The sequence below is a fragment of the Trichophyton verrucosum genome, assembly GCF_000151505.1.
Source record: "Trichophyton verrucosum HKI 0517 chromosome Unknown contig00027_1.f1.exp, whole genome shotgun sequence".
NCBI classification, from domain to species: Eukaryota; Fungi; Ascomycota; class Eurotiomycetes; order Onygenales; family Arthrodermataceae; genus Trichophyton; species Trichophyton verrucosum.
In genome coordinates, this window is record NW_003315618.1 from 89,411 (window position 1) to 112,095 (window position 22,685).

General features: G+C 46.4%; 9 protein-coding genes across 9 annotated transcripts; 5 read left to right on the plus strand and 4 right to left on the minus strand.

The window, feature by feature from the left end:
- Positions 1-126: 126 nt before the first annotated feature.
- On the plus strand, positions 127-678 carry TRV_00357 (uncharacterized protein; the record flags this gene model as incomplete). Its single annotated transcript, XM_003025441.1, has 1 exon — positions 127-678. One exon carries the CDS (start codon positions 127-129, stop codon positions 676-678), a length of 552 nt encoding a protein of 183 aa, XP_003025487.1.
- A 168-nt stretch (positions 679-846) lies between these two features.
- TRV_00358 (uncharacterized protein) lies at positions 847-2,002 on the minus strand (the record flags this gene model as incomplete). The annotated part of the gene is made up of 6 exons (XM_003025442.1): positions 847-1,381; positions 1,440-1,564; positions 1,617-1,682; positions 1,741-1,772; positions 1,831-1,843; positions 1,949-2,002. The coding sequence occupies 6 exons, from the start codon at positions 2,000-2,002 to the stop codon at positions 847-849; spliced, it is 825 nt and encodes a 274-aa protein (XP_003025488.1).
- A 486-nt stretch (positions 2,003-2,488) lies between these two features.
- On the minus strand, positions 2,489-5,600 carry TRV_00359 (uncharacterized protein; the record flags this gene model as incomplete). Its single annotated transcript, XM_003025443.1, has 6 exons — positions 2,489-3,016; positions 3,076-3,578; positions 3,643-3,886; positions 3,950-4,303; positions 4,368-5,414; positions 5,505-5,600. The coding sequence occupies 6 exons, from the start codon at positions 5,598-5,600 to the stop codon at positions 2,489-2,491; spliced, it is 2,772 nt and encodes a 923-aa protein (XP_003025489.1).
- An 861-nt stretch (positions 5,601-6,461) lies between these two features.
- On the plus strand, positions 6,462-7,067 carry TRV_00360 (uncharacterized protein; the record flags this gene model as incomplete). Its single annotated transcript, XM_003025444.1, has 1 exon — positions 6,462-7,067. One exon carries the CDS (start codon positions 6,462-6,464, stop codon positions 7,065-7,067), a length of 606 nt encoding a protein of 201 aa, XP_003025490.1.
- A 2,615-nt stretch (positions 7,068-9,682) lies between these two features.
- TRV_00361 (uncharacterized protein) lies at positions 9,683-10,432 on the plus strand (the record flags this gene model as incomplete). Its single annotated transcript, XM_003025445.1, has 1 exon — positions 9,683-10,432. The coding sequence occupies one exon, from the start codon at positions 9,683-9,685 to the stop codon at positions 10,430-10,432; it is 750 nt and encodes a 249-aa protein (XP_003025491.1).
- Positions 10,433-10,718: 286 nt separating this feature from the next.
- On the minus strand, positions 10,719-11,858 carry TRV_00362 (uncharacterized protein; the record flags this gene model as incomplete). The annotated part of the gene is made up of 1 exon (XM_003025446.1): positions 10,719-11,858. One exon carries the CDS (start codon positions 11,856-11,858, stop codon positions 10,719-10,721), a length of 1,140 nt encoding a protein of 379 aa, XP_003025492.1.
- Positions 11,859-12,457: 599 nt separating this feature from the next.
- TRV_00363 (uncharacterized protein) lies at positions 12,458-15,874 on the minus strand (the record flags this gene model as incomplete). Its single annotated transcript, XM_003025447.1, has 3 exons — positions 12,458-12,671; positions 12,733-15,556; positions 15,628-15,874. The coding sequence occupies 3 exons, from the start codon at positions 15,872-15,874 to the stop codon at positions 12,458-12,460; spliced, it is 3,285 nt and encodes a 1,094-aa protein (XP_003025493.1).
- A 2,353-nt stretch (positions 15,875-18,227) lies between these two features.
- On the plus strand, positions 18,228-19,350 carry TRV_00364 (uncharacterized protein; the record flags this gene model as incomplete). Its single annotated transcript, XM_003025448.1, has 4 exons — positions 18,228-18,516; positions 18,578-18,879; positions 18,932-19,097; positions 19,157-19,350. 4 exons carry the CDS (start codon positions 18,228-18,230, stop codon positions 19,348-19,350), a joined length of 951 nt encoding a protein of 316 aa, XP_003025494.1.
- Positions 19,351-20,968: 1,618 nt separating this feature from the next.
- On the plus strand, positions 20,969-21,633 carry TRV_00365 (uncharacterized protein; the record flags this gene model as incomplete). Its single annotated transcript, XM_003025449.1, has 2 exons — positions 20,969-21,097; positions 21,190-21,633. 2 exons carry the CDS (start codon positions 20,969-20,971, stop codon positions 21,631-21,633), a joined length of 573 nt encoding a protein of 190 aa, XP_003025495.1.
- Positions 21,634-22,685: the final 1,052 nt, after the last annotated feature.

A 22,685-nucleotide genomic window follows, 5' to 3' on the forward strand; every position in this document is an offset into this window, starting at 1 on the left:
CTTCCCCGCAGCCACCTGATGCCCCTCCCTCAATCCATCGGGCTGATCTGATACTCGAACCCATATACCTACGTACGGCAAAATCAAACACTTCGTCGAGCGAATACACGCCGCCAGCTGCCAAAGATGCCTCTCCCACCTACCATCCGTCGAATAGTTACCGGCCACAATGCAAATGGAGAAGCTATCTTCGACTCAGACTCCGAACTTTGTCCGTACAACCCCATGACGCCTGGCACTCCTGAGCCTGCCAAAGAGGGGGAGATGGGCTTCGTTACCGTCTTCCGCACTGCCGGTATCCCTGATGACAACACAAGCCCATGGGTTGACATGCATAACAAAATTGTCAACCTGGTTGAGAAGGACAATGCGACGTTGCGAATCGTCGATTTTGCGCCAGGCCTTCCCGGCCTAATGCATCGAACCATTAGTGTGGACTTCGGCATGGTCCTGAACGGCGAGATAGAGCTGGAACTGGACAATGGTGTTACCAAGGTTATGAAGCAGCATGATATCGTGGTGCAGAGGGGTACTATCCATTCGTGGAATAACAAGGGAACAGAAACCGTGCGAATGCTTTTTGTTCTTCTTCCTGCAGACCCGGTCAAGGTGGGCGATAAGGAATTGCCAGATACTCCTCTACCTGTTTCCTTTTCAAAAGATGCCGGTGAGCAGTAAACCGCTCCTCTGGTCTGGGGATATTATGGGGGATAAGGTTTGATCTCTAAATACTATTCATGGGAGACGGTGATAAACCCAACTGGACCTGTCAAATATTATATATTATATCGAAATAGCTGAATATCTACCAAGCACAAAATATCGTCGTCGAGGCAATATTCCTCATTAAAAATACCCCTTGGCAGCATTTACATCGTCGGCGTTCAATAAGGCGACACCTTCCTTCCAAAGTGTTCTCCACAACTCATTTCTCAAACGAATGGGCCATCCGGGAGTCTCCCAGTAACGAACACCGATGCTCTTGTCCTTTGCGGCCTTGATCTGCTTGCGAACAGCCTCGAGCTGGGTAGGGTTAAGCGGATTCTCGCTGTCGCTTTTGATATCTCCAACAACCTCCATGAGACTGGTGGAAGCAATAGGAGAGATCAGAGAAGTAAAACCAGTCAAATCCTTAAGTGGGCCATCGTAGAAATAGTCACGGTCTGCGGCTGAAACGACCTGGCTAAGTGGCGTACCGCCAGTTCCAATCACAGTGACCGGTCCCGGAACAAATGTCTCATTGTTCTGGACCTTGGTCAGGTAGTTGGCATCTCGGAGTGGTTGGAGAGCCTTGACGATGTGAGGCCAGGCCTTTTCACCGTCATTCTTGACGTCAATCCAGAGGTACAGCGTTTGGCCTGAGGAGGTATCGAAAACACCGCTGTCATCATATTAATTGGTTGTTAATGGCTATAAATAGAAGTTATAGACCGACTTACTGCCTAGTAGGCCCACTTACAAAGGGGCTCTTGGGGTTCGTCTTCTTAAGGACGTTCATGAGAGGCTCGATGTAAAGGGACTGGAGAGTGCGTTCCTTGGTCAAGGCCGATTCTTCATGTCCAACCTGGTGAGATAATTAGTGATATTTCACGTAAGGTAAACTCGGGCAGACATACATAGAGAGTGTCGTTGAAAAGGAAGACATCAGCTTCAATAGAGATGCATCCAGCAGACAGCGCTAGCTTGGTCGTTAGTGCTATCCAAGCTGAGGTTGATAATACTAGCAGTTGCGAGGCATACCAGTATAGAAAGGAATATCTCTCCAGTAGTCGCTATGAAAAGCATTAGCCGCAGCCATTAACTGTCATCACGGCAAACCCCACCACTTACTTGTGAGAATGAACTGGGATAGGAACGATTCCACGGGTCACGTCGGTTGGATATCTATAAATTGGGCTTCGGTCTGTGTTTATGAGATGTTTTGTAGCGGTTCAGAGAGGGCGGCGACAGGCTCGAGGGAGGCCGCGAGGATGGCCGCAGAGGCCAGGATGAAAGATTTCATCTTGTTTTAGACTACTGGCTGTATGGACTACCAGCTCTTGTTCATGAAAAAAACTTCTGAGGAGCTCTCGATGCTTGGAGACCGCACCGGATGGTCTTTATAGACGTCGGGATGGACCCTCGGGACCCAGGTTTAAATGAACACAGCCAGCATGGATGCTTGCTTGCCAATTGGTTGATCGTCGCTCTCCACGTGTGAGGCTTGTCTGGCTCGCTAGCTCGAATACGGCGGTTCTGGGGGAGCAAAATACGAGGAGATGGATGGTGCTGGTTGATATACAGGGAGCAGTTGAAGATGGTTGCAGACGGCGAGACTACATAACTAGTTGGATGGTCGACCGACGACGATGCGATCAGACGAGCGAGCGACGCCCAAGACAAGTGCACGCGATAACTAGGCAAAGCAGGGGAAGCGACAGTGCTAACTCGAACAAAAAGCAGACACTGGGGACAAAGAGAAAAGTAACAACTAGTAACAGAAGATATGCTAGACCTCCCTCTCCCTCACCCGGGCGGTGTTGGACTCCTCTCGACCTTCCTGGCTGGCACTGCTACTCCGGCCTGTGATATTGAGGCTTCCTATCCGCTGTACCAGGCTGCTGCCCACGGCGTCAACTGCGCCTTTGGGAGCAAGCAGCGTCGGTCCCTGCGCCGCCGTCTCCTGTACTCTGAATAATTTGATGGCAGTCCCATTCCAGACACCGACGGTACCTGGTGTTGCATTGGCGGCAGACCCGACAACCATTTCACTGGCAAAGACGAAACCCCAGAGAAGCGACTCGTACCAGCCGAGCGAAAGAGGTGACCATTCGAACATATGTACGCGGATGGGAGATGGTTCTGCTAATATTGCTCTGATCTGTGGAGCTGCAGCGAAAGATGGGAGCTCTGTTATTAATGTGCGAGCCTCCGGGTTTAGTGATGACTCTAACGCGGCTGCTGGGATACGGTGTGATATCGAGGAAATGATGGTTAGAATGGTGTGAAGGGGAAGCTCGGGCACCCAGGATTCAATCTGGTTTTGACAATTTTCGTCAGCGATACACAACCTCAACCCTGGAAAGTTAAACATACCCATGAGGAAGTAGGGACAAAGCCACGAGCATTTGCGGTGACAGTGGGTGCATAGCTGCTTAGGCTCGTCATGCTGTTCTGACGCGAAAATGTCGGCTGGCCTGCAGGCATCTTGCCTCGTGCCTTCTCAGACAAGCCTCGAAGTTGAAGCGGTACCGACTCGTCTAGAGGCGATATGGGGGGCGAACGGAAGCCTTCAGCCGTCGGAGAAGTGATTCGAGAGGTCTGCTGCTCTCCATCTCCATCTTCGTCGGAATCGTCGTCTCCAATGGCAAATGTTCCATCCTCTTCTTCCGGAACATGGTTTAGAGGTCGCCTTCCGCTTCCCGTCTCATTGGAGTCGCTATCCCTTGAGTGGGTGCGATCGCCGCTAGAACTAGATGTAGCTTTCCGTAGTTGATTCTGCTGTTCTATTTCCTGCTGGCCGCTCTCTAAGGTGAATGCACGGAGCGACTCGAACCGACGTCTGGACTTGAGTACGACATAAACGAGATATGCGTTCTCTATTCTATGTTAGTAGTCACCAAACAGTGTGGGCACCACGGCTAGATAAAAAGCTGTACTCACTGCTGAATTGGTGTTCGAGGACAGTATTTATAAATTCAAGGAGGGAGGATAGTAGGAGGTGGTTCGTCTCGTTGGCTAATAGGAAGCTTGGGGCAGACATTGAAACAAATAGCTGAAGAACCTTGGAAGCACAGGCGGGAGAAAGTCGTTGGGCATATGCTGCCACATTGTTGATGATGGCAAGCAACGCCGGATATACGGCGTCTAATTTCCCTTTGCTAGTGTTAATGAGTGTATGGATGGACTATATGTTGGTCAGAGAAACGATAATCCCGTAAAACCGGCGGATCAAGAGTGGAATGCTTACAATGATCAAGAAGTCACCATAAGTGCCCCCGAAGTTCTCTAGTCGAATGCTGGGCGGCAGAGTATCCTGGGCTTCGAACCTTCGGAACAGATTTTTGCCAAAGTTCGGCTCAACGCTCAGCGTCTGAAGTAAGAAGATGCACATCTTGACCAAGCCATTTTTAGACGGGTCGGTCTTGTATTCTATAGCGTAGAAGATGCAGATGATGATAAAATCATGGGCGCGGTTGGAGTCCACGATGAACGATCTGAACCGCTTGTTGCACTGGACCAATTCCCAGAATAGCATGAGCATTTCTGGAGCCCATTTTATTGATTTCTGGCTTCCTGGTAGATACGAGGAGGTTGCTTGCATCTGGGGATATGGTTAGTTAAATGTAGGAGAATGGTATTCGTTAGCCCGAAAGAAATATACGTACCGGTTGATTTAGTATTCTAGTCATTCCTTCAACTAGGAACTGAAAATCCTGAGGCTGATGCAGGCGCCCGAGGAAGTGCTGATAGTAGTTCTTGGGTAGACTACCCCGGCCATCTTCTGGGATAGGGTAAAGGAGGAGAGCAAGTAGGAATTGGAGACAGTATATGACGAGGATCTGTTTGGGGTCTTTCCAAACGACATGGTCGTATGGTAGCCGCCACGGTGTAGGGTTATATTTGATTGTCGTATTTAGCAGGGAGCAGAGCAGTGACATGACCAATTTCTTATCACCACAGGTAACAAGGTATGTGAGAGATTTCACCCCTTTTACGGGTAGCAGGCCTTGACTGGCGTTAGTTATGATGGTGCAGTTTGAAAAGGGCAATGGAAGGAGGTACGTACTGGGTTGCATGTACATGGACTGGCCGGTCATGGTAAGCAAAAGCCTCAAAACTTCCGTTCTATTGCTCTCAAGCTCCTTATTCGAACCCATCGCGGTATTGCATCCTACACCACTCTGCCATATGGAATAGACGACTTTCCCCTTTGACGGGGGTATCTGTGGTATCGTGAACCCGCTGAAGAAAAGCAGGTCCAAAAGCGTATCCAGCAGTTCTTCAGCAAGCGGTTTGACATCTTCGAAATCCTCCTCCGACAACCCTCGTCGACCAGTCTGCACTCCCCCTTCATCATCATCCTCTTCCTGACTGCGAGATTCATCAAAGAGCACCCGAGACGAAAGCTGTGCCTTGCGAGACATCTTCCGTCTCCGCCTCCAGAAGAACTCATCTTCCCATTCCTCCAGGTTATCGGCTTCGTAGACATATGGCAGCAGCCTTGTAAGGATGCGGATGCAATTCAGCGCATCTCTTGCGGGTGCGAGTTCGGGATCAGGGAACGATGGGTGGTGCCGTAGCGCAACCAGGCGGGAGCAGATTGCGAGTAATAATGTCTCTAAATTCGACAAAGAGCCATCGCGCGTCCGGCGTATGTCGGTGGGAGAGAATAGACTGAAGACATCTTCGACCGACTCGGGCAATTCCCAGAACTAAAAGTGGCATCATCCTGGGTTAGCATTGCTTGCGTTTTCTTCGATCTGTATTATGTATATGGTAGGGGAAGGAGGATTGATACGAACCCCAGTCCAATAATGATCGTCTGGGGGGATGTTTGCCTGCTCAGAGAGTCGGAAGATGCCTTGTTTAAAGACGAGCTTGGACTCTGAGGCACCCATGGCCGGGCAACGCGGAGAGGTGTTGTCGAGGTTGGGATTGTTGACGGCGGCTTCGTGGTTGACTGGGAGTTGTGGCGTCCTGGAGGCTCGACACCCGCCAACCGGCCGGCTAGTTAACTAACCAACTAACTAGTGAAGTCCGCCCGTGGTTGTTGCTACTGAATTATAAGCTGTAAACACACCGCTCTGGGAACAGGTAACGCAGGCATGCTATTTCATTCGATGTTCAGGAGGCGGTCTTCGCGTTAGCTGGCTGGTCTGCTGGTTAGTTGTCGCGGTGAAGATGCCACGGTGTTGTTAGGTTGCTTGGTATGAAATACGGCTGCTAGCTAGGTTGCAGTTAGCGACAACCAGGTTGGCTAGTTAGCCGGTGCCTGCTGCGAAGTGTTTAGGAATTATGAGTACAAGGCGGAAGAAGCAAGCTAGAACAGTCATTCATCTACTCGGGTTGCCTGAAGCTGAAACGAGGGCGTCCTGCAGGTGTTGGAGCTGGACGGTTGATGCTAGATCCCTCAGCCATGACCTAGTTACATTTAATACGGCTCCAGCCGTGCTCTAGTAGGACTCCTCAATTACTGCATGCACTCTGTATATCCATGATATTTATTTGAGAAGCTGACGGCTTCCTCCTACATCTTCTTGAGCGAAAGCCGCCGGTCGTTTTATTATAACGATAACCTTCGGCCACCAAAGGAACCAGTCACATATCAGAATCCAAGGTTAGATCCATGGATTCCCGTCTGTCAGTCAGCAGAGGCCAGAACTCGCCAACGTTTCTTTTTCTGGCCCTCGTCTTCTCCCTGGTAGATACGGATGACGTAAAGAGAACGAGGCCCTCGCCCAAGCCGTCTCTGCTGTTTGATGCCTGCAGGCTTCGTAACTAAGCCTGCCACAGCAGCACGCAAAGAGACGGCCGGGAAGCAGTGCAACCCCGACTTTTCCGGCACAAACATCCTCCGTTGTTACGCATGCCGCCGTCCCTGGTTCGTCAGCCAGCCAGCCAGCCAGACAGAACTAACTGGTTGGGTTTGGTCGTCGTTCCATCATCGACTTGCGCAGAGTTTTTCTTCTGTTCCAACTTTCGCCCGGTGGACCAACCAGCGGCTGACGCACGATCCCTGCGCTCCACTCCAGCAGACTCTTTTTCAACCTCATCTCTTCGACTTCATCTCTTCCTCTTCTTCTTCTTCTTTTCATCCCATCTTCTTCGTCTTCATCTTCATCTTTATCTTCACCATCTTCTGTCGTCTCGACTATTCACTGTCGGCAGCTAGCTCGGTCCAGGTGCTAGCTAGCCGGCGATGGTCAAGTCGGACTCCCCGTCGTCGTTCGGAGCTGCCAGTGACTGCATCCTTGACCTCCCTTGACCTCCCCAGACTCCCTCGATCCTCAGGCTGCGGCGTCTTTCATATCATATATATTGGTTTCCAGGTCTTCTTCCTTGATAGTGAACCCTTTTGCCCGTAGGAACTGCCAGGATCTTCTTTCTCTTACCGTAAATTGTGGATTTTTTGGTCTCTCTGGCCACCTCTCTCTTCCGTAAAAACAGCAACGGCCGGGGTATCTCTCTGGAACTCCACCGATGGACGGCATATAGGGCATCCTGCGTATCCTGTATTTGATCCTGGCCGGACTATATATATCCTTTGATATTTTTTTGCTATATATTTCCGATACCCTTATATATACCCGTTATACCTCTCTTGATATCCCACTGCGTATCTTTGGTTGCGTTCTTGTTATCCTTCTGTTGCCATGCGTTGTCGAGGAACTTCTATAGCTCAACCTCCTTGCTGAACCATCCTGATGTCTCTGACTGTCTCTCCTGCCCCCTGTCCCTTGTTGCTTCTGCTGCCTTTGGATCCAAGTATTGTCTTCCTTAAAAAAAGGCAGCTGCACCCGGTAAACCACTGGAGCCCGGCAGGACCGTCATGCTGTGGAAAGGATATTCCAAATATTCACATTTCTGGCTGGATTCGAACCCGCGTCACTCCCAGTTGATTAAGTTTCCCACCCGGCTGGAGAAATGAACTTACCATTCGACTACTACGGAGAGTCACGGGTTACCTAGCCCTTAGCTGGTGCTGGGCAGATGGTCTCTGCAGCGCCCTGCTGGGAGGCCTCCAGAATAGGTGGGAGAAGCCATGCATCCCTCTATGGAGACAACCAAGGCCATCAGGAAGATAAAAAAGGATGTACATAGGTAAAGGAGACCATGTACATCAAACTGCTGCCCCTTTTGTCCCGTCTTTCTCTGTGCTGCGTGGTGGGGTGGGAGATCGAGTTTTGGCTGAGAGGCCTTATAAGGTCCCTTAGGCTGGTGTCTTTCACTGAAGCCCGCTGGCCTGGTCGAGCGGTAAGTTGCTGTGGTTATGGCGTAAACCCAGATTGGAGGTACATGCCGAGAGGTGTGTGCTAGCAACCCAAGCCTGGTAGTATCCCGCAGTAGCTTGCCACCCGATGTCTAAGAAAGGCGGGTGGAGGAGAACAACCAAGTCATTGCGACCGCGTTTTCGTAGGGAGGCTGCAGACTCCCGAGCTTTTTTGCACTTTTTTTTGAATATCCGATGTTATATCTCCTTTTCCTCGTCTTCAAATCCCTGATCGGAGTCTTCTCCATGCCGTCTCGTCGGCCTTCAAATCTGGGGATGGTACTTCTGCACTGTTTTCGACGGCCATAGGGAGCTATGTACCCCCTTAAAACAGGTCCGACGCCGTGGGTTCGAGCCGCCGTTGGGCCAGCACCTCCAGACAAGACAGCCCGTTTGAATATTCATACCCACCCCTTTTACCCCTTTTTTTGATACGTATGAAACGAGCAAAAATTGACGGATTTTCTGCTTTTTTCAGCATCTAATTACCAGCTCTGGATGGTGAGTTGTGAAAAAGGAGGTGTTTTTGGCTATTTTCTCATATTCACTGCACCCAGGCCAGGCCCCTCTTGCTTTGGTTGTTTTGGTACATACACCAACTTTTTGTCACTTATTTACTTCAATTGATATCTACAGTACTCTTGCAAATAAAATATCTATTTTTGATACTCCCAGAGGCCAGGAGACTGAGAGCCTCTACTACTCCTGTTTCTACATGTGTTTGCCGGTTTGTTTGTTGTTTTACTCCTGCAACATCCCTTTGGTAGCTGCCGCTCAACCCTCTTCGACAAGATGCGACCGTGTGTGCTCACCAACCTATTATCCCTAATATCTCGCCGCCACGTCGTCTATTACCTTCTCCCGATGTTGCTTTACACCCCCAGAGTCCTCTACATACTTGGAATCCAGTCAGTGACTGTAAACAAAGCGTTCCGGTCGCGCCGTGAGTGTTGAGGTAAGGAGGGAGCCGTGAACCAGGCCACTTCACCCCCTTTTGACACTCTTCACTGGCTATTACTGACTGGAGTACACTTTATTATACCTTCTAGCTGCTCCCGAATGAATATCGAGACCCTCTGGCTCTTTTCACAACTCTAAGGCCCTGGCTATGACCCGTCCCGTTGATAAAAAAAAAAAGGCCCTGTTTGATACCCTCTACCCATTACATCTGCAACATTTATTCAGCGCTGGAGAGATCCTCATATTCTGCTCTCTGAACTCTCTGTTGAAGAGGTACGGTTTAAACAATGGGATAAGGTGAACAATGGAGACAAATAAAAGAGATTGTTCACTGTGCTCTGCATTGACAAAGGTATGCATCACTATTTCTTTACTGGCATTATTGGAACATCGCAACCCTTCTGTTCAGATATCTTTCTACATCTGCCTCTGCTGGTCTCTCTCCTTTGATTTATATACAGGATATGTCCAAAGATCTCCTGGTCAGGAATTATTTATTCCCACCACAGTCCTACTACCACCAGTGAAGAACATAAATGCTGATATTGCAGTGCATAGCATCGAGATAGGAACTGTGGTCTACATTACGCACCAAAGCTATTCCACCTCTTTACCTGCGCATCTCAGAGGAAGCATATTACATCAACCGCAGAAATGTCGCAACCCGAAGATAGACCTATGACGGAGACCTCATGCGCTACCTCCCTGATATCCGCCAAATCGGAAGGCTCAGTAATTGTCATTCCCAGCATGGTTTATCCCTTACCGACCTTTGCCAAATATTATAAAAATCCCGAAAAACTCCTTGCCAGATGTGTTAAAGGTCACAAGAATGGACCAAGATTGATACAACCACAGCCACCGGAGACAAATGATGTCTCTAAAAGCGACCCGCCTGCTAGTTTGTTGAATAGTCACCTCCCTCCTGAAGAACTAGACCCTGAAGAACTAGACAACTACGATAACGCATCCTACCTGGACTCGGACTCCGATAATATAGTGATAGACCTTGAAGACGATGACAGTTTTCACAAACATTCCATCTGCTCCTACGTGTCGGTAACTAGCGACGAGATCGTCTGTAACCTCGATGATGGCAGTCTAATGCCCCAGCTGATTGAAGCATACGACATGCTCTTCCCGGATGAACTTGAAATTGGCATTGCAGACGGTACAATCAGTCTGGATATCTCCTTGGAAGAAGATGACGATGATGACTCCGAAGAAGATGAGGATTCGTCCTCTGCTTCGTCTGACGAAATGGGTCCTGAAGATATAAACCAGGATTTCCCCCGGCCAGGTATCGGCGAGAAGAAACGTTTCGTTGAAAGAATATTTACATGGATGAAACGGGTTCCTGCCACCGACGAGAGTGAGCTGTCTGTCTCCCTGTCTGAGAAAAATCCATCGGAAAAGAGCGCTGAGAGTGATCTGAAGCGGAAGTCTAGCATGAGTGATCTTCATCATGCCTATGAGGCCACTGAAGGGCAAAGTTCATAGTCTATCTTGTTACATATCCCATGATTTTATGTCCTGTCTCTTGATTACTACTGGAATCTAAGATATTACTAGGTTTGAGAATTGAATATTAATGGCCAAGGTTTGGAAATGGGTTAGTATGTGCGCTCTGGCAGCACATAGCTGAGTTCAATTTTGATAATAGCCTCCTTCTACAAAAATAGTAACCAACGAAAGTGGATAAAAATAAGAAAATCACTAAAAACGACTTATTCCCTCTGACCAGATCACTCCCGGATACCACTTAATAATGAAAGTAATAGCGTTCTCATTTGGCTCGTCTCTTTCTAGCTCGTCGAGAGCCTCGTTGCTGGCACCCATATCTGAAGGGACGGGAGACCATGAGAGGCTCGGTAACAATCAGCTCGGCAGGATCAAACAACTGCCTCTGTCGAAAATCCCTACAGACAGATGGGGTGTAGTTATACTCTCCCCGTCTAGACCTCTCCATGGACGACAACGCAACATCGCTAAACTCGTAGCTCCCCGTACCACTCAGAGTGCGGAACCACTTCTTCTCTACCAAGTCAACAACCCTACTCGCGTAAGGCCCAACCTCCGATGAAAAGTCTGAATCACGTCCAGAGGTATGCTTAAGATCGTCAACCTGCTCACGTATTTGCAGGGTGTGCTTTGCAAGATGGGACCATCTGGCAGTGCGGAAGAACATTCTGGGACCGCAAGGAGACTCATGAAAATCAGCGTAGTTGATTATCTGCCACTCTATATCCTTAACGTCCCAGCCTACAATACTGCATACTCGGGCAAGCCATGACTTGATACGAGAACTTTCGCCGGGTGGCATCTGAGATGCCCTGTCGTGTAACCTATGGCGGTCCATTGGGATGTAGTTCAAGGGAAGCTGATTCCGGTTTTTTTCATTGAGCAAGAGACACTGCTTGACTTTGATCCAAAATGTGTCGTTGTCGACTACTGGCAGGGAAATGTTGTATGCATTTGGGCCAAAGCATTTCTTGCACTTCAGGACTTTGGAGATAGGCACCATCACATCCACGTATTCAAACAACATAGAATAAAGTGGGGAGAAGTCGGGATAGTCGTCCGCAAGCTGTGCGGCTTTCCGTGCAATGCGCGATATCTTTTCAATCATGTGTATTTCCGGATGGCAGAGAGTGAAATAGGTGTCAATCATTTGTGTTATGAACCCCGACAGGTTGTCTCCTGGCGGGGTATCACCAGAATCCTTCAGCCATCGGCGGGCATGACCCGAGGACTTCTTTATGAGGTTTCGTGTAGAAGGGCTAATGCGGTGCTCAAGGATAGACTGAAAAGCAAGGAGAGCCGAGCGAATTGTATCCTGGTTGACGGGGCGCTTGGGGAGTTCTTTGCGGAAGCCTAGGGAGGCTATCATATAATTTACGTCGAATTCCGGCTCTTCTGAAGGCATGGCGAGTTTCTTTTCCGTTGGCTATGGGTATCAGATATATCAAGCAAATAATAAGTAACGAACGTTGGCTGAGGTGGGAATAGCATGAGCGAAAGTGATGCGTAGACTAAGATAAAACGAGTGCCGAGTGGTTGGTCTGGCCATGTAGGAGGCTACCTACATAATCTCGCGATGCACAACAAATAAATGACATGGGTCTCGTTTCCCAGTAGGTCCTGCTTTGTTGTATAGCTCAGGATTTCAAGGAAGGGGAAGTCGGATTCGGCGAGTAAACAGTGGCAAATCGCCTGGCAGCAAGAACGAAATAAACGTTGGATATTGGATATTATACATGATCACGATGCAGGAATATCAACTATGAAATATGAAACTAGAGTGAGTGAAAAGATGGCACCAAGAAAAAGGGATAGAAACGGCCAATAAAGTGACGAGTTGCACCGGTAATGATAAAAGACGAGGGAAGAAGTGTATAAGCATTGAACTCCTGCAGGTATATATGTCATCTAAATCCGTCGCTCGGTTAGGAAAAAGAGAGCCAAGCCAGTAAAAGCAATAATTCATAAGAAAGGTAGTAATGGTAGTAACGTGGCATATTTATTCTAGGAATCATGTGAATCGTTACCCTCGCGGGTACTCGGTGAGATTGATGCGTCTCGGCTAGGAACAGCAGGGGGCCCAGAGCTAGGGGTCGGAGATGATGAACTGGCAGCGAGATGTTTTGCTTCAATGATTGAAGTAAGGTGGCTAGCAAGCTCATTTCCACCATCAAGCTTCTCCAGCTTAGATCGAAGGAACTGGACGTCGGATAGCATTCTTTGCGATTGGTTAGCGGATGAGAGTCATGCGGTAAATCGATGTTGTTAATTTATCATACCTTTGCCTAGCTTTTTCGGACTTCAGCGGCGCCTGTTGGAAGGCATCTGTCCATTGGTCCTTATAACTCGCGAAAACAGGGCCCATGATCATCGCAACAGTCGAGTCCGGCAAATGCTTCGACAGAACTCGATGCAAAGTTCCGGTTTCTTTCGCTAAAACTTCCATGTAAGGGCTGGTAGTATCTGTGTTCAATTCTGCTTCCCAGTCCATCTTTTTCATAGATGTAACATGAACAGAGGCACGGGAACTCATGATATCCACAAGTTTCTCGTGGATCCCGGATTGATGCTCTTGATAAAGTCTTTTGACTTTGTCAAATTCACCCATGACGGGAGTGGATGGGCAATGTCGGCGAATGAACTCCCTGACATAGGGAATAAGGGCAGTTATGAAGCTCAGAGATTGAGATGCAAGGGCTAGGTGTTTGGTAGTGATGTTTTTCAAGCCTGCACTCTTCGTTGCCCCGGCACCGAGTATCAACTGCGATGTTCTCGAATTAAATAGCTTGAGACACTCCAGTAGAATAGGAGCAATGTCAGGGACCACATTTGGTATACCGGCCATGAAGTGTTGGAACTCTTCAGTAGCTTGCAATATTAAGAAGGCAGACTCTGGGAGAATAAATTTCTGCTCATCAAGAGTTGCGCTTCTGACACGCTCTTTATTAGCTCCTGAGCCGTTAGCGGGGGCTTCTTTGCTTCCTGCCGCTTGTTCTAAGTCGTTTTCACCCGTGTCCCAAATTCTGGACGAGGCGCTCCACACCTCTGCATCGTGTGTACTTGCATCCAGCACACGGGATAGGAAAGTGTGTTCACGGTCGCCGAAATCTTTGGCATCCCATTTATCCAGATCCATAACTTGAACAATACGGTGTTTCCAGGCGTCTCCAAAACTAGAAATGTAGTTTTTTATCTGAGTATCAACCACCGTTTTAAGGGCGGTGCCACTTCTGCCAGATATAGCCTCGCATTCTTCAGCGAAGAGCCTATTCAGAGTGAAGTATTGTAGAAATTGTTCGAGGGTGAAGAACTCGATCTGCCCACCTCGAACCTTTGATACCTTCACAATTTGCGACTGGACTATATCCACGGCTTGGCCAAGTAAACTTGACATATCTAAAACTTGGAGGATCTCATCTCTGGCTAGGGTGTTTGGTGATGGAACATTGGCCATGGTGTCCAAACTCTGAGTGCTTTGACTCCGAGTTGGGGATTTCACCGATGCCGACGGATTCCCCAAATTGCTTGTGATATCAAGCAAGACTTTCACTTGGACACTCAACCTTCTAAGCGCCTCACTAATCCCAGTATATATAGTAGTGAGCATTGAAAATGCATCATCTGCACCCAAAGACCGAAGGTTACGCGCAAGAATGGATGATTTTTCCTGTTGATTTAACTGTCGTCCACCATGTGTTGAAGCAGACATAATAGATTCATTGTCCTCATCTGTTGAACTAGGGAGATTCCGGCGAATTATGTTTTTCATTTCTCGGAGGACGGCATTTTTGAAAGATGTTGCACCAGTCATTGTATAGCGGGCCCGACCCAAGCCGGAGAGCTCTCTCTGAAGCTTTGACCGCATCTCACTATCAATAGTTAAGTATGCTGGAGTACTGGAGACAGTGTTCCGCTGGCCACGACGAGATCTCTGGAAAGCTATGCCAAGTCGAAGTAATGTCGCCTCTGGCGAGGAGTTTTCAACATGTTGGCGAAGGTCTTCCAATAAAATGTTTAAGAACCTGCTCTCATAACCAGCTCCTATGTAGGATCGGAGCTGGGCGAAATCATCTGACGCTCGATCAAGCGCATCGACTCCTCGGAGATCTATGATCCTGTCCGTGTCCGTAATATATTGTCGGGGCCTTACCGGCCGTTCGCCAACAAGAAGCCTTTCAGCATCGTCTAGCTCGTCAATTGCGTCTTCAAGGTCACCACTATCAATGAGTTTCTCGCATTTCGACACGGAAGAAATGACTTCCTGTAACTGGCAAACAGCATCTGCTAGCTTCCTCACATTTTCACGCCGACGTTGAAGCTTAACTACCTTCAATCCTCCCTGAGCCATATCGGCATCCAATTTTGCCAAGTCTGCACGTAGCACTTTGATATTATTTACGGAGGTTGCAGCTTCGGTATGGAGATCCCTCAGGGAACCTAATGCCGAGAAAAAGGACTTTGAAGCAGTCGATATGGATGAAAGAAGATGAATTTCCACGGTATCCAAATACCAAGAGAGTTTCTCCTGTAATATTGCGTTTGTAGCGAGCGCTTTCCTGCTGGGACGTCTCTCAGCGGCCAAGTCATCGGAAACAGGCCGTGCGGGGCCCTTTGGAGAACTAATAACCTCTGATCGCTCCGACACTATATCAAACGTCCTCGGGTTTTCAAGTTGAAAGTTTTCATCAAAGTACACATTTGGTATAGTAGACAGTGGGGTTGGTGAAAGCGCTGATCTGTGGCTGGATGATGGTCGAGAACGCTGTGTAGGAGGCTCAGATGATGAAAGTGACCCTGACTGACGCCCATCAAGCGCCTTGCTGAGTATTCGGTCAAGTTCTGGCGAGGCCAAAGAAGGTGTATTCCTCCTAATGATACTCGTGTCCTGATCTCCATTTTCCTTCGCGTGATGCAAGGCATCATATAACGAACCAACTTGAAGCAGATATGGTTGGAAGGACGCAGAATCAACATGCGGAATATTCGTTAAGGTGACCGGAGGTATATCACGAGAGGAAGGTTGTTTATAACCACTGGGTGGAGCGGACGTGTGTGGAAGAAGTCCAGTGCGGACAATTGGGGGTTGGAGGAGGGTTGAGATTGCTGTCAGTAACGATAACGGTTAACATAGGCGTAACGTAGCTGAGCAGGATAGCAGATACAATAAATCCTACCATTTTGGCCGGCCTCTGCTATTGACCCATGCTGCTGGTGCTGTTGTTGCAGTAATGGCGGGTGGAAAGTCGAACCCAAGCTTGTAATAGAGCTCGCATTGGAGCTCCTGCGAGATCCGAGCCGATGCCGTGATACGGATTTACTATTGCTATCTGCTTGCTGGAAGGGAGTTTGCTGAGACGCAGCAGATTTCGGAGATGATAAAGGCAAGCTGTCCACCGACTTCCTGGAGTCCGGCGAGGTCATGTCGGACCTGGGGACCATGTGAGGCTCTGTAGTTCAGTGACAGCAATTAGGGCCTAGTTATCATGACGGCAGGTCCTCGGAGTCGACGAACAGAAATTTGGCGCATTCGGGGAGGGAAGCTCTAAAATATCCGTTTGATAAAGAGCCAGTAAGAGAAGAGCGTCAGAGGAGAAGGGCGAGGTATGCGTTTATAGAGAGAGTATTGTATTGTTATAGTTGTCATTCCGTCAGGCGTTTTCTTTCGGGCTGGAAGCTTAGACCAGTGCAGGTGGTCTGGGGATGTACATTCTTGGCATCTAATCCCCTTTTGGCGAGATCTTATTCCTGGAAATATATTTATCCATATATCACGTGAAATATCCATTACCTAAGCTAACAGGGGCCTTGATTCTTCCAGATTGCTGGCGTTCTGATTGATATTAGTATTGATATCACCCATATTCTACCTGCAGGGTTATGAGTAACTTCTATTTAGCATTATCCGGGTTTTATATTGTGTTTGACATTAATGCTTGCTTTGGGGCAGTTACGCGATGGATTGGCCAATAAATATATCAATATTTTGGGGGCCAAAAACCGCGCGCGATGTTTCTCCAGCCGCCATACTATATGCATATTTACCTTTACATACTACATAGGTTGTATACAGTGGACCGTTCTGCAGCTGCATTACTTATATTAGAACTTGGAGCTCTGCATATGTTTCATAATGATACCCACACACATTTTAACTACAATGCTGATTCGTCAATGTAGGGTGAAGTTTTGGGGGCCAAAGAATTTTGCATGAAACTGTGCATAATGTGCCCCTAACCAATATATTCTTGCCGTTAGCCGCTCGACCATTTCTGGAGAGCAATGGGTAAAGGTTATGGACCCCAAGCAAGCTTGAATGATGCGGGCTCTAATAGATATAAGCCACGAAATATCCTCCCATCACTCAAAGTAGTCAATACAAAATTCTTCCTTGCTTCCGATCTTACAATATACTCCAAGAACTTGCCCATTCAACGCCTAGCTTCAGCATTCTACCGCAGACAAAACATACAAAGCAAATGTCTAGGGCTTTCTCCACTACCCGGCAGCACTTTGCGAAGTGGCTCGGGTACAGAAAGGAGCTGCTCACCCCGGAGTTTAAATGGGCAGCTGAGCATTATTCTGAGAATGGTGCTGTTAAAGTACGTTTGAAGGAACTGTCTGGATAGTTATGTATATGTTCATTACTAACATCCCTTAGAAAGTTGGAGAGATTGAATCGATCGAAATCTTGTAAGCATGAAATAATGATCTACCAACACTCTTGCTGATGGACGTTTTATATAGACACCGAAACGATGGCACTAGTCCTATTTATCAGTCTCGCTATAACCCCAAAGACAAGGAGCTGATTATTAGCGCCCGGATTACTCCTGCTGATGGCAGCAAAGCACGAACCCACCATATTTACGCAAACGGAACTGGTACTATGAGGGTTGGAGATAAGCGTGAATACTCAACATCTACTAGGGAGTAACATGCCTATTCCACGGCAGAGTGGGAGAACTCATGTTAGACGATTATTGGAGTATTGCGGGAACCAATAGCTCTAACTACTTAGTTATCTACGTGAATTCATCTGATTTGTTTTTTATTTTTAGTCTATAATAACAAATGACAATAGGTTACTCAAATGGAAGACTGATTTTAATAAAATCTGCAAAAACAATTAGGAGCCGTAACTAATATTGTTTAAATAGCATACCACGATGTTATAGACGGAAGAGGAAAGGTGCTTTACTTAAGTTAAATTCCCACAATTTTCCAAAATTAAGGTTCATGCGCCTCCAGGGACGTGCTTAGTCATATTCATCTGTAATTCTGGCGCTTAAAACATCATGACCTCAATTATTTTTAATGGCCAACAGATACGGAATATGGATTTATGGGCTTATCTTCTCCCTCCGATAACTTTTACTCCTTTAAACTAGAAGTCGCTTTATTTCCCACGTCATCTCATGGTACCCTCATTTCTCCGACGGTTGTCACGGTTTGGGTTGTCATGGAAACCTCTGCAATTCACAAATTCAAACTTTACGCGGATACCTGCAAGCCAAAAAATCGAAGAAGAGACCATTCCAGACTACGTTGCTTCTAGATACTACCCGACCCGAATAGGGGAAATTTTTGAAAAGAGATACCAAGTCATTGGAAAGTTAGGTTATGGAGCAACGTCAACAGTTTGGCTTGCTCGGGATATGCTGTAAGTCATCGGTATTTGTGAAAACTGCAGCATCGAATTAGCCAGCTAATATCCTACTATAACTCCAGTCGCCGCCGTTATGTTAGCCTTAAAATCTTCATAACCTCTACCTCGATGGGCCAGCGATTAGATGACGAGCTCCAGATGTACAAGCGAATGGAGAAAGGCTCGCGATCCCATCCCGGCCGTAACGCTGTTCGATCACTTATTGACTCGTTTGATATCAATGGCCCCGAAGAAAAGCATAGATGTTTGGTACATCCCCCATTATGGGAAAATTTGTTGACTTTCCTCCACCGCAACCCTGTACGAAGGTTACCTCCACCCCTTTTAGCATGTGTGCTACAGCGATTATTTTCGGCATTGGATTATCTTCACACTGAATGTCGTATAATACATGCTGGTAAGTCTCCGTTCATCTGAAACCTTTGTCGGGCCATACCGCTCATTTTAGTATGAATTAGATATCAAGGCCGATAATATCATGTTTAGTACCGGTGATGATACGATTTTCAGAGAATTTGAACAAGAAGAACTCACTACTCCATCTCCACGGAAAGAGCTAGATGGAAGGACAATATACGTATCCAGAGAGCTAGGAATGCCCGAAGCACTGGGGCCACCAGTCCTCTGTGACTTCGGTTCGGCCGTCCCTGGTGACGTTGAACACTCCGAAGATATTCAACCCAATATCTACCGGGCACCGGAGGTGATATTAGAAGCTCCATGGACCTATAGTGTGGACATATGGAACGCGGGATGCATGGTAAGACAACAGAACTATCTATAACAGTCTACAGCTGAATCTCACCATTTAGATCTGGGACATTTTTGAAGGCGAATCGTTATTTACTGGTCACGACCCAGAATTCCAAACCTATCGGTCCCGAGCTCACCTCGCCGAGATGATCAGGCTCCTTGGACCTCCGCCGCATTCACTGCTTGCGCAAGGGAATCTAAGGAGTAAATTCTTTTCCGCTGAAGGTATGTTCTTTCTCATTCGTGCCCCTCCTTTGAATAGCCATAGCCAACTCACATTCTAGGTGAATTCTGTGCTGGAATACCTCTGCTTGAACGTGTTCAGCTCGAAGAAAGAGAAACTACTTTTGAGGGACATGAAAAACTGGCCTTTTTACGTATGGTACGAAAAATTTTGCTGTGGCAACCAGAGAACCGTAGTTCCGCGAGAGAGCTTGAACGTGATGAGTGGATTCAGAGTTACTTTCCAAAGAGCTAGCTTTCTATTTGTAAGTGAAATATGGTGTATGCTATTCTATCTTACCCTGTAATATCTTATATTTTTAGTGTCAGTTTATCGTAGGAGGCATCAATGTACTTTCCCAAGAGAAGAATAGATTTACGTATCTAGTTAATGACTCTCGGCCCGAGCCGAAACTTAGATATCTAAAACACCATTGGTTTCGAGTAACCAACCCTTGGTACGCTGCCGTAACCATAGTACCGATTTTTACTTTCACTTTTTATCTTATTTTATGCTACCTTTTTACGTGTTGAAAGGCAACAGTAAAAAGCGTGAGACACGGAATATCACGCTCATTTTTCCAGCCCATTATCGCAGCCTCTACCAACTCCTGCCGGTTTTCTTTCACCATAGAGTGAACTTGTCGATGAGGAATTTTGCCCGAACAACGACTCAAACAGTCTGTATCCAGCTGAACTTGGAGATATTCTTGACAATCACTATTGGATGCTGAATTCAGGTTGGAGGCCTCGTCAACGATACGGTTTGTATGCGATATGCGAGTAGTTATTCACTACAGGTCATATACTTGTTAACTTTTGATTTTGTCAAACCGCTGGGCTAAAAAGGGAAGTCACTAATTGGTTTCAGAGAGAATCGTTATGTCATTAACAGATGTTTAAAAACTATAGGCATCAATAATTATGGATCCAAAAATGCTGCGGTATGAGTTTGGCAAAGCGTTATTGTAAACGGAAAGTGAGAATCGTATTAATAAAGCCATCATATAATAGCCGTGCTCTTCTTAGAACGCACCTGGAAAGATTTGATATACGGATTCGAAGGGAAAGCATGTGTCTTTAGCGTATGGGTTTATGAGGGAACCAATATGGCAGTTCTAAAAAGCCGATTCAAGGATACACTTGGTACTATGATATCAATGGGTGACCTACCAGAGTTAACTGCAGGAAACTATGTGATAATATATATGATAATGTTGGTTTCTACAGAGTCCTTCTGAGCTCCAGACTATGATTTCATGTTGGAACATGGACCATCTGCGAGTTCTACTGAGACAAGAGGATGGCTAGTGTCAGTTTTTGTATTAGCATCTTATCTCGCTACACCTTGCTTTAGCACATTCGATGATCTTCAATATCATCATCCTCCTCTCTGATAGTTTTGAGCCCGGCTAATACCGGTTTTTTTTTCTTTTCCTTTGCAAGCAGAGATTCAACAGAAAATTGAGCCCATTCCTACGCTATTTTGACCTCTGCTGACCTCTTCCGCTCGCGATAGAAGAAATAGGAGTTGATCCGGTGCCAACGTAATAGGCGAGAATATCTACTTATAACTAGGGCCTGAACCAACATTGATAGCAAGGATAGTGCTTAAGGATATATGGGATTGGGAGGCCTGGTATGGGATAATAATGAGCATAGCTCAAGCCCAGGGTATAAGGGAGTTTGTGGACCTATAGATGGGTGCCAAAACACCAGAGATATCTAAGAGCCCTACGCTAAAGGATGCTCTTAGGCCAGACAGAGAAGTTACTGAGGAAGTAACTAAATTTGACCTAGATGAGAGGGAATACTAGAGGTGGATAAGGCTATATAGTGACTACATCAGGGAGTTCACTATCTATTACCAAGTAATGAAGGAACTTGCTTCTTTTCGACTCCAGATCCTCAGCACTGTTAGGCGTCAAGGTATTGCTATCGAGCAGTCCGCCGAGTACACACCAGAGCAGAACGGCGCAGCGGAACGTTCGGGCGGCATACTGGTACAGATGGCACGAACGCTACGAATGGAGGCTAAACTCCCAGGAGAGCTCTGGAGCAAGCTTATACACACTGCGGCCTACATTTTGAACAGACTGCCAACGCAGGCACTTGGCTGGAAGTCACCATTGACTTACCTGCAAGAGCATATCGCGAGCAGGGGCTCTACGAGCCCTACGCTGCCAATATCAACGTCACTAGCTCATTTACGAATTATCGGCTGCAAGGCCTACGCAAAGGACCACAAGTACATTGCGCTTTCTTTACAGGAACGTTACGTCTTCCCGAGCCTCTGAACGAGCCTTCGCCAACACTGTCCACCTTCCCGCCGCCGCCGAAGAACTGGCACGAAATGCTCAAACACCCTTACAAAAAGGAATTTATCGAAGCCGCGGAAGTGGAATGGAACAAGATAGTGGGAAGGAACACGTTCAAACCGGTACCAACGCCCAAGGATGAGCAAGTCCTGCCTCTTTGCTGGATGCTTACATACAAATTTGATGCCAAAGGAGGCTTGAAGAAAGATACAGGGAATTGACTCGATGGAGGGAGGTGGAAACGGAAGCAGAGACCCTGTTAAATGGGTGGATGATTGCATAAAGGTGTGCCAGGACCTAGGGAGGATGGGGGTAATGCAGGTCTTCCTATTCTAGAGGTATTATAGAGCCAAAGCCCCTATATAGTTATAGGCAGCCTTTACAACTCTATAAGGATAGACCTAAGGAGGAAAGGAGGAAAGAAGATACCACTAACCTGCCTATATAGATAGATCTATTAGTTTAAAGACTACTAGTATCTTACACTATCCCGGAGACCTGTAAGCTAGCAAGAAAACCCAGAGGTTAGGCTGACCCCTTGCCTTTTGAAATATCATCACCGTGCACATATTTTGTTAGTTTAGTTAGCCGCCGCCAAGCCCCACCAAGCCGCGCATGGAGTTATGTAGTTAGGGGAAAAAATCTCGGAAGCTCGAGGGACCGTCACGTGATCTGAGCTTCTGAGCACAACGGAGCAGCAAATGAATACCTCGATATCTAGCTAAATACTGAAAAAGTAGATAAATAAATATAAAAATAAATAATAATGATAAATTATTAAATAATAGATTATTCTATAGCTATTTATCTATAGAATAGTACTTATTAATTAGCTAATAGATACCTAAATAAAATAATAAAGAAGGTAGTAATAGTAGTATATTCTATATTTAATATATTAGCTAAATACTAGCTCTAATATATTTATTACAAACCACCTATAGTGTAGCCTAAGTAAGGATAATTATTAGAATAAGAGATTATATATTGGAAAAAATTTAGAGAACTTAAGATTATATAATATAAAAGTAGTTTAAATTATTAAGATACTGGATAATTTAATAATAAATTAATAAATATAATCTAAGTATAAATTTATAAAAATAATCTAATAATAAATTAGATAAAATAATTTAAAAAATAAACTAAAAAAAAATAAAAAAAATAAATTTTTAAAATATATATATAAAAATATTTATTTTTATTTTAATTAGAGTTGATTTTAATATTTATAATTAATATAATTTTTATAGTAAATTATAATTTTATAATA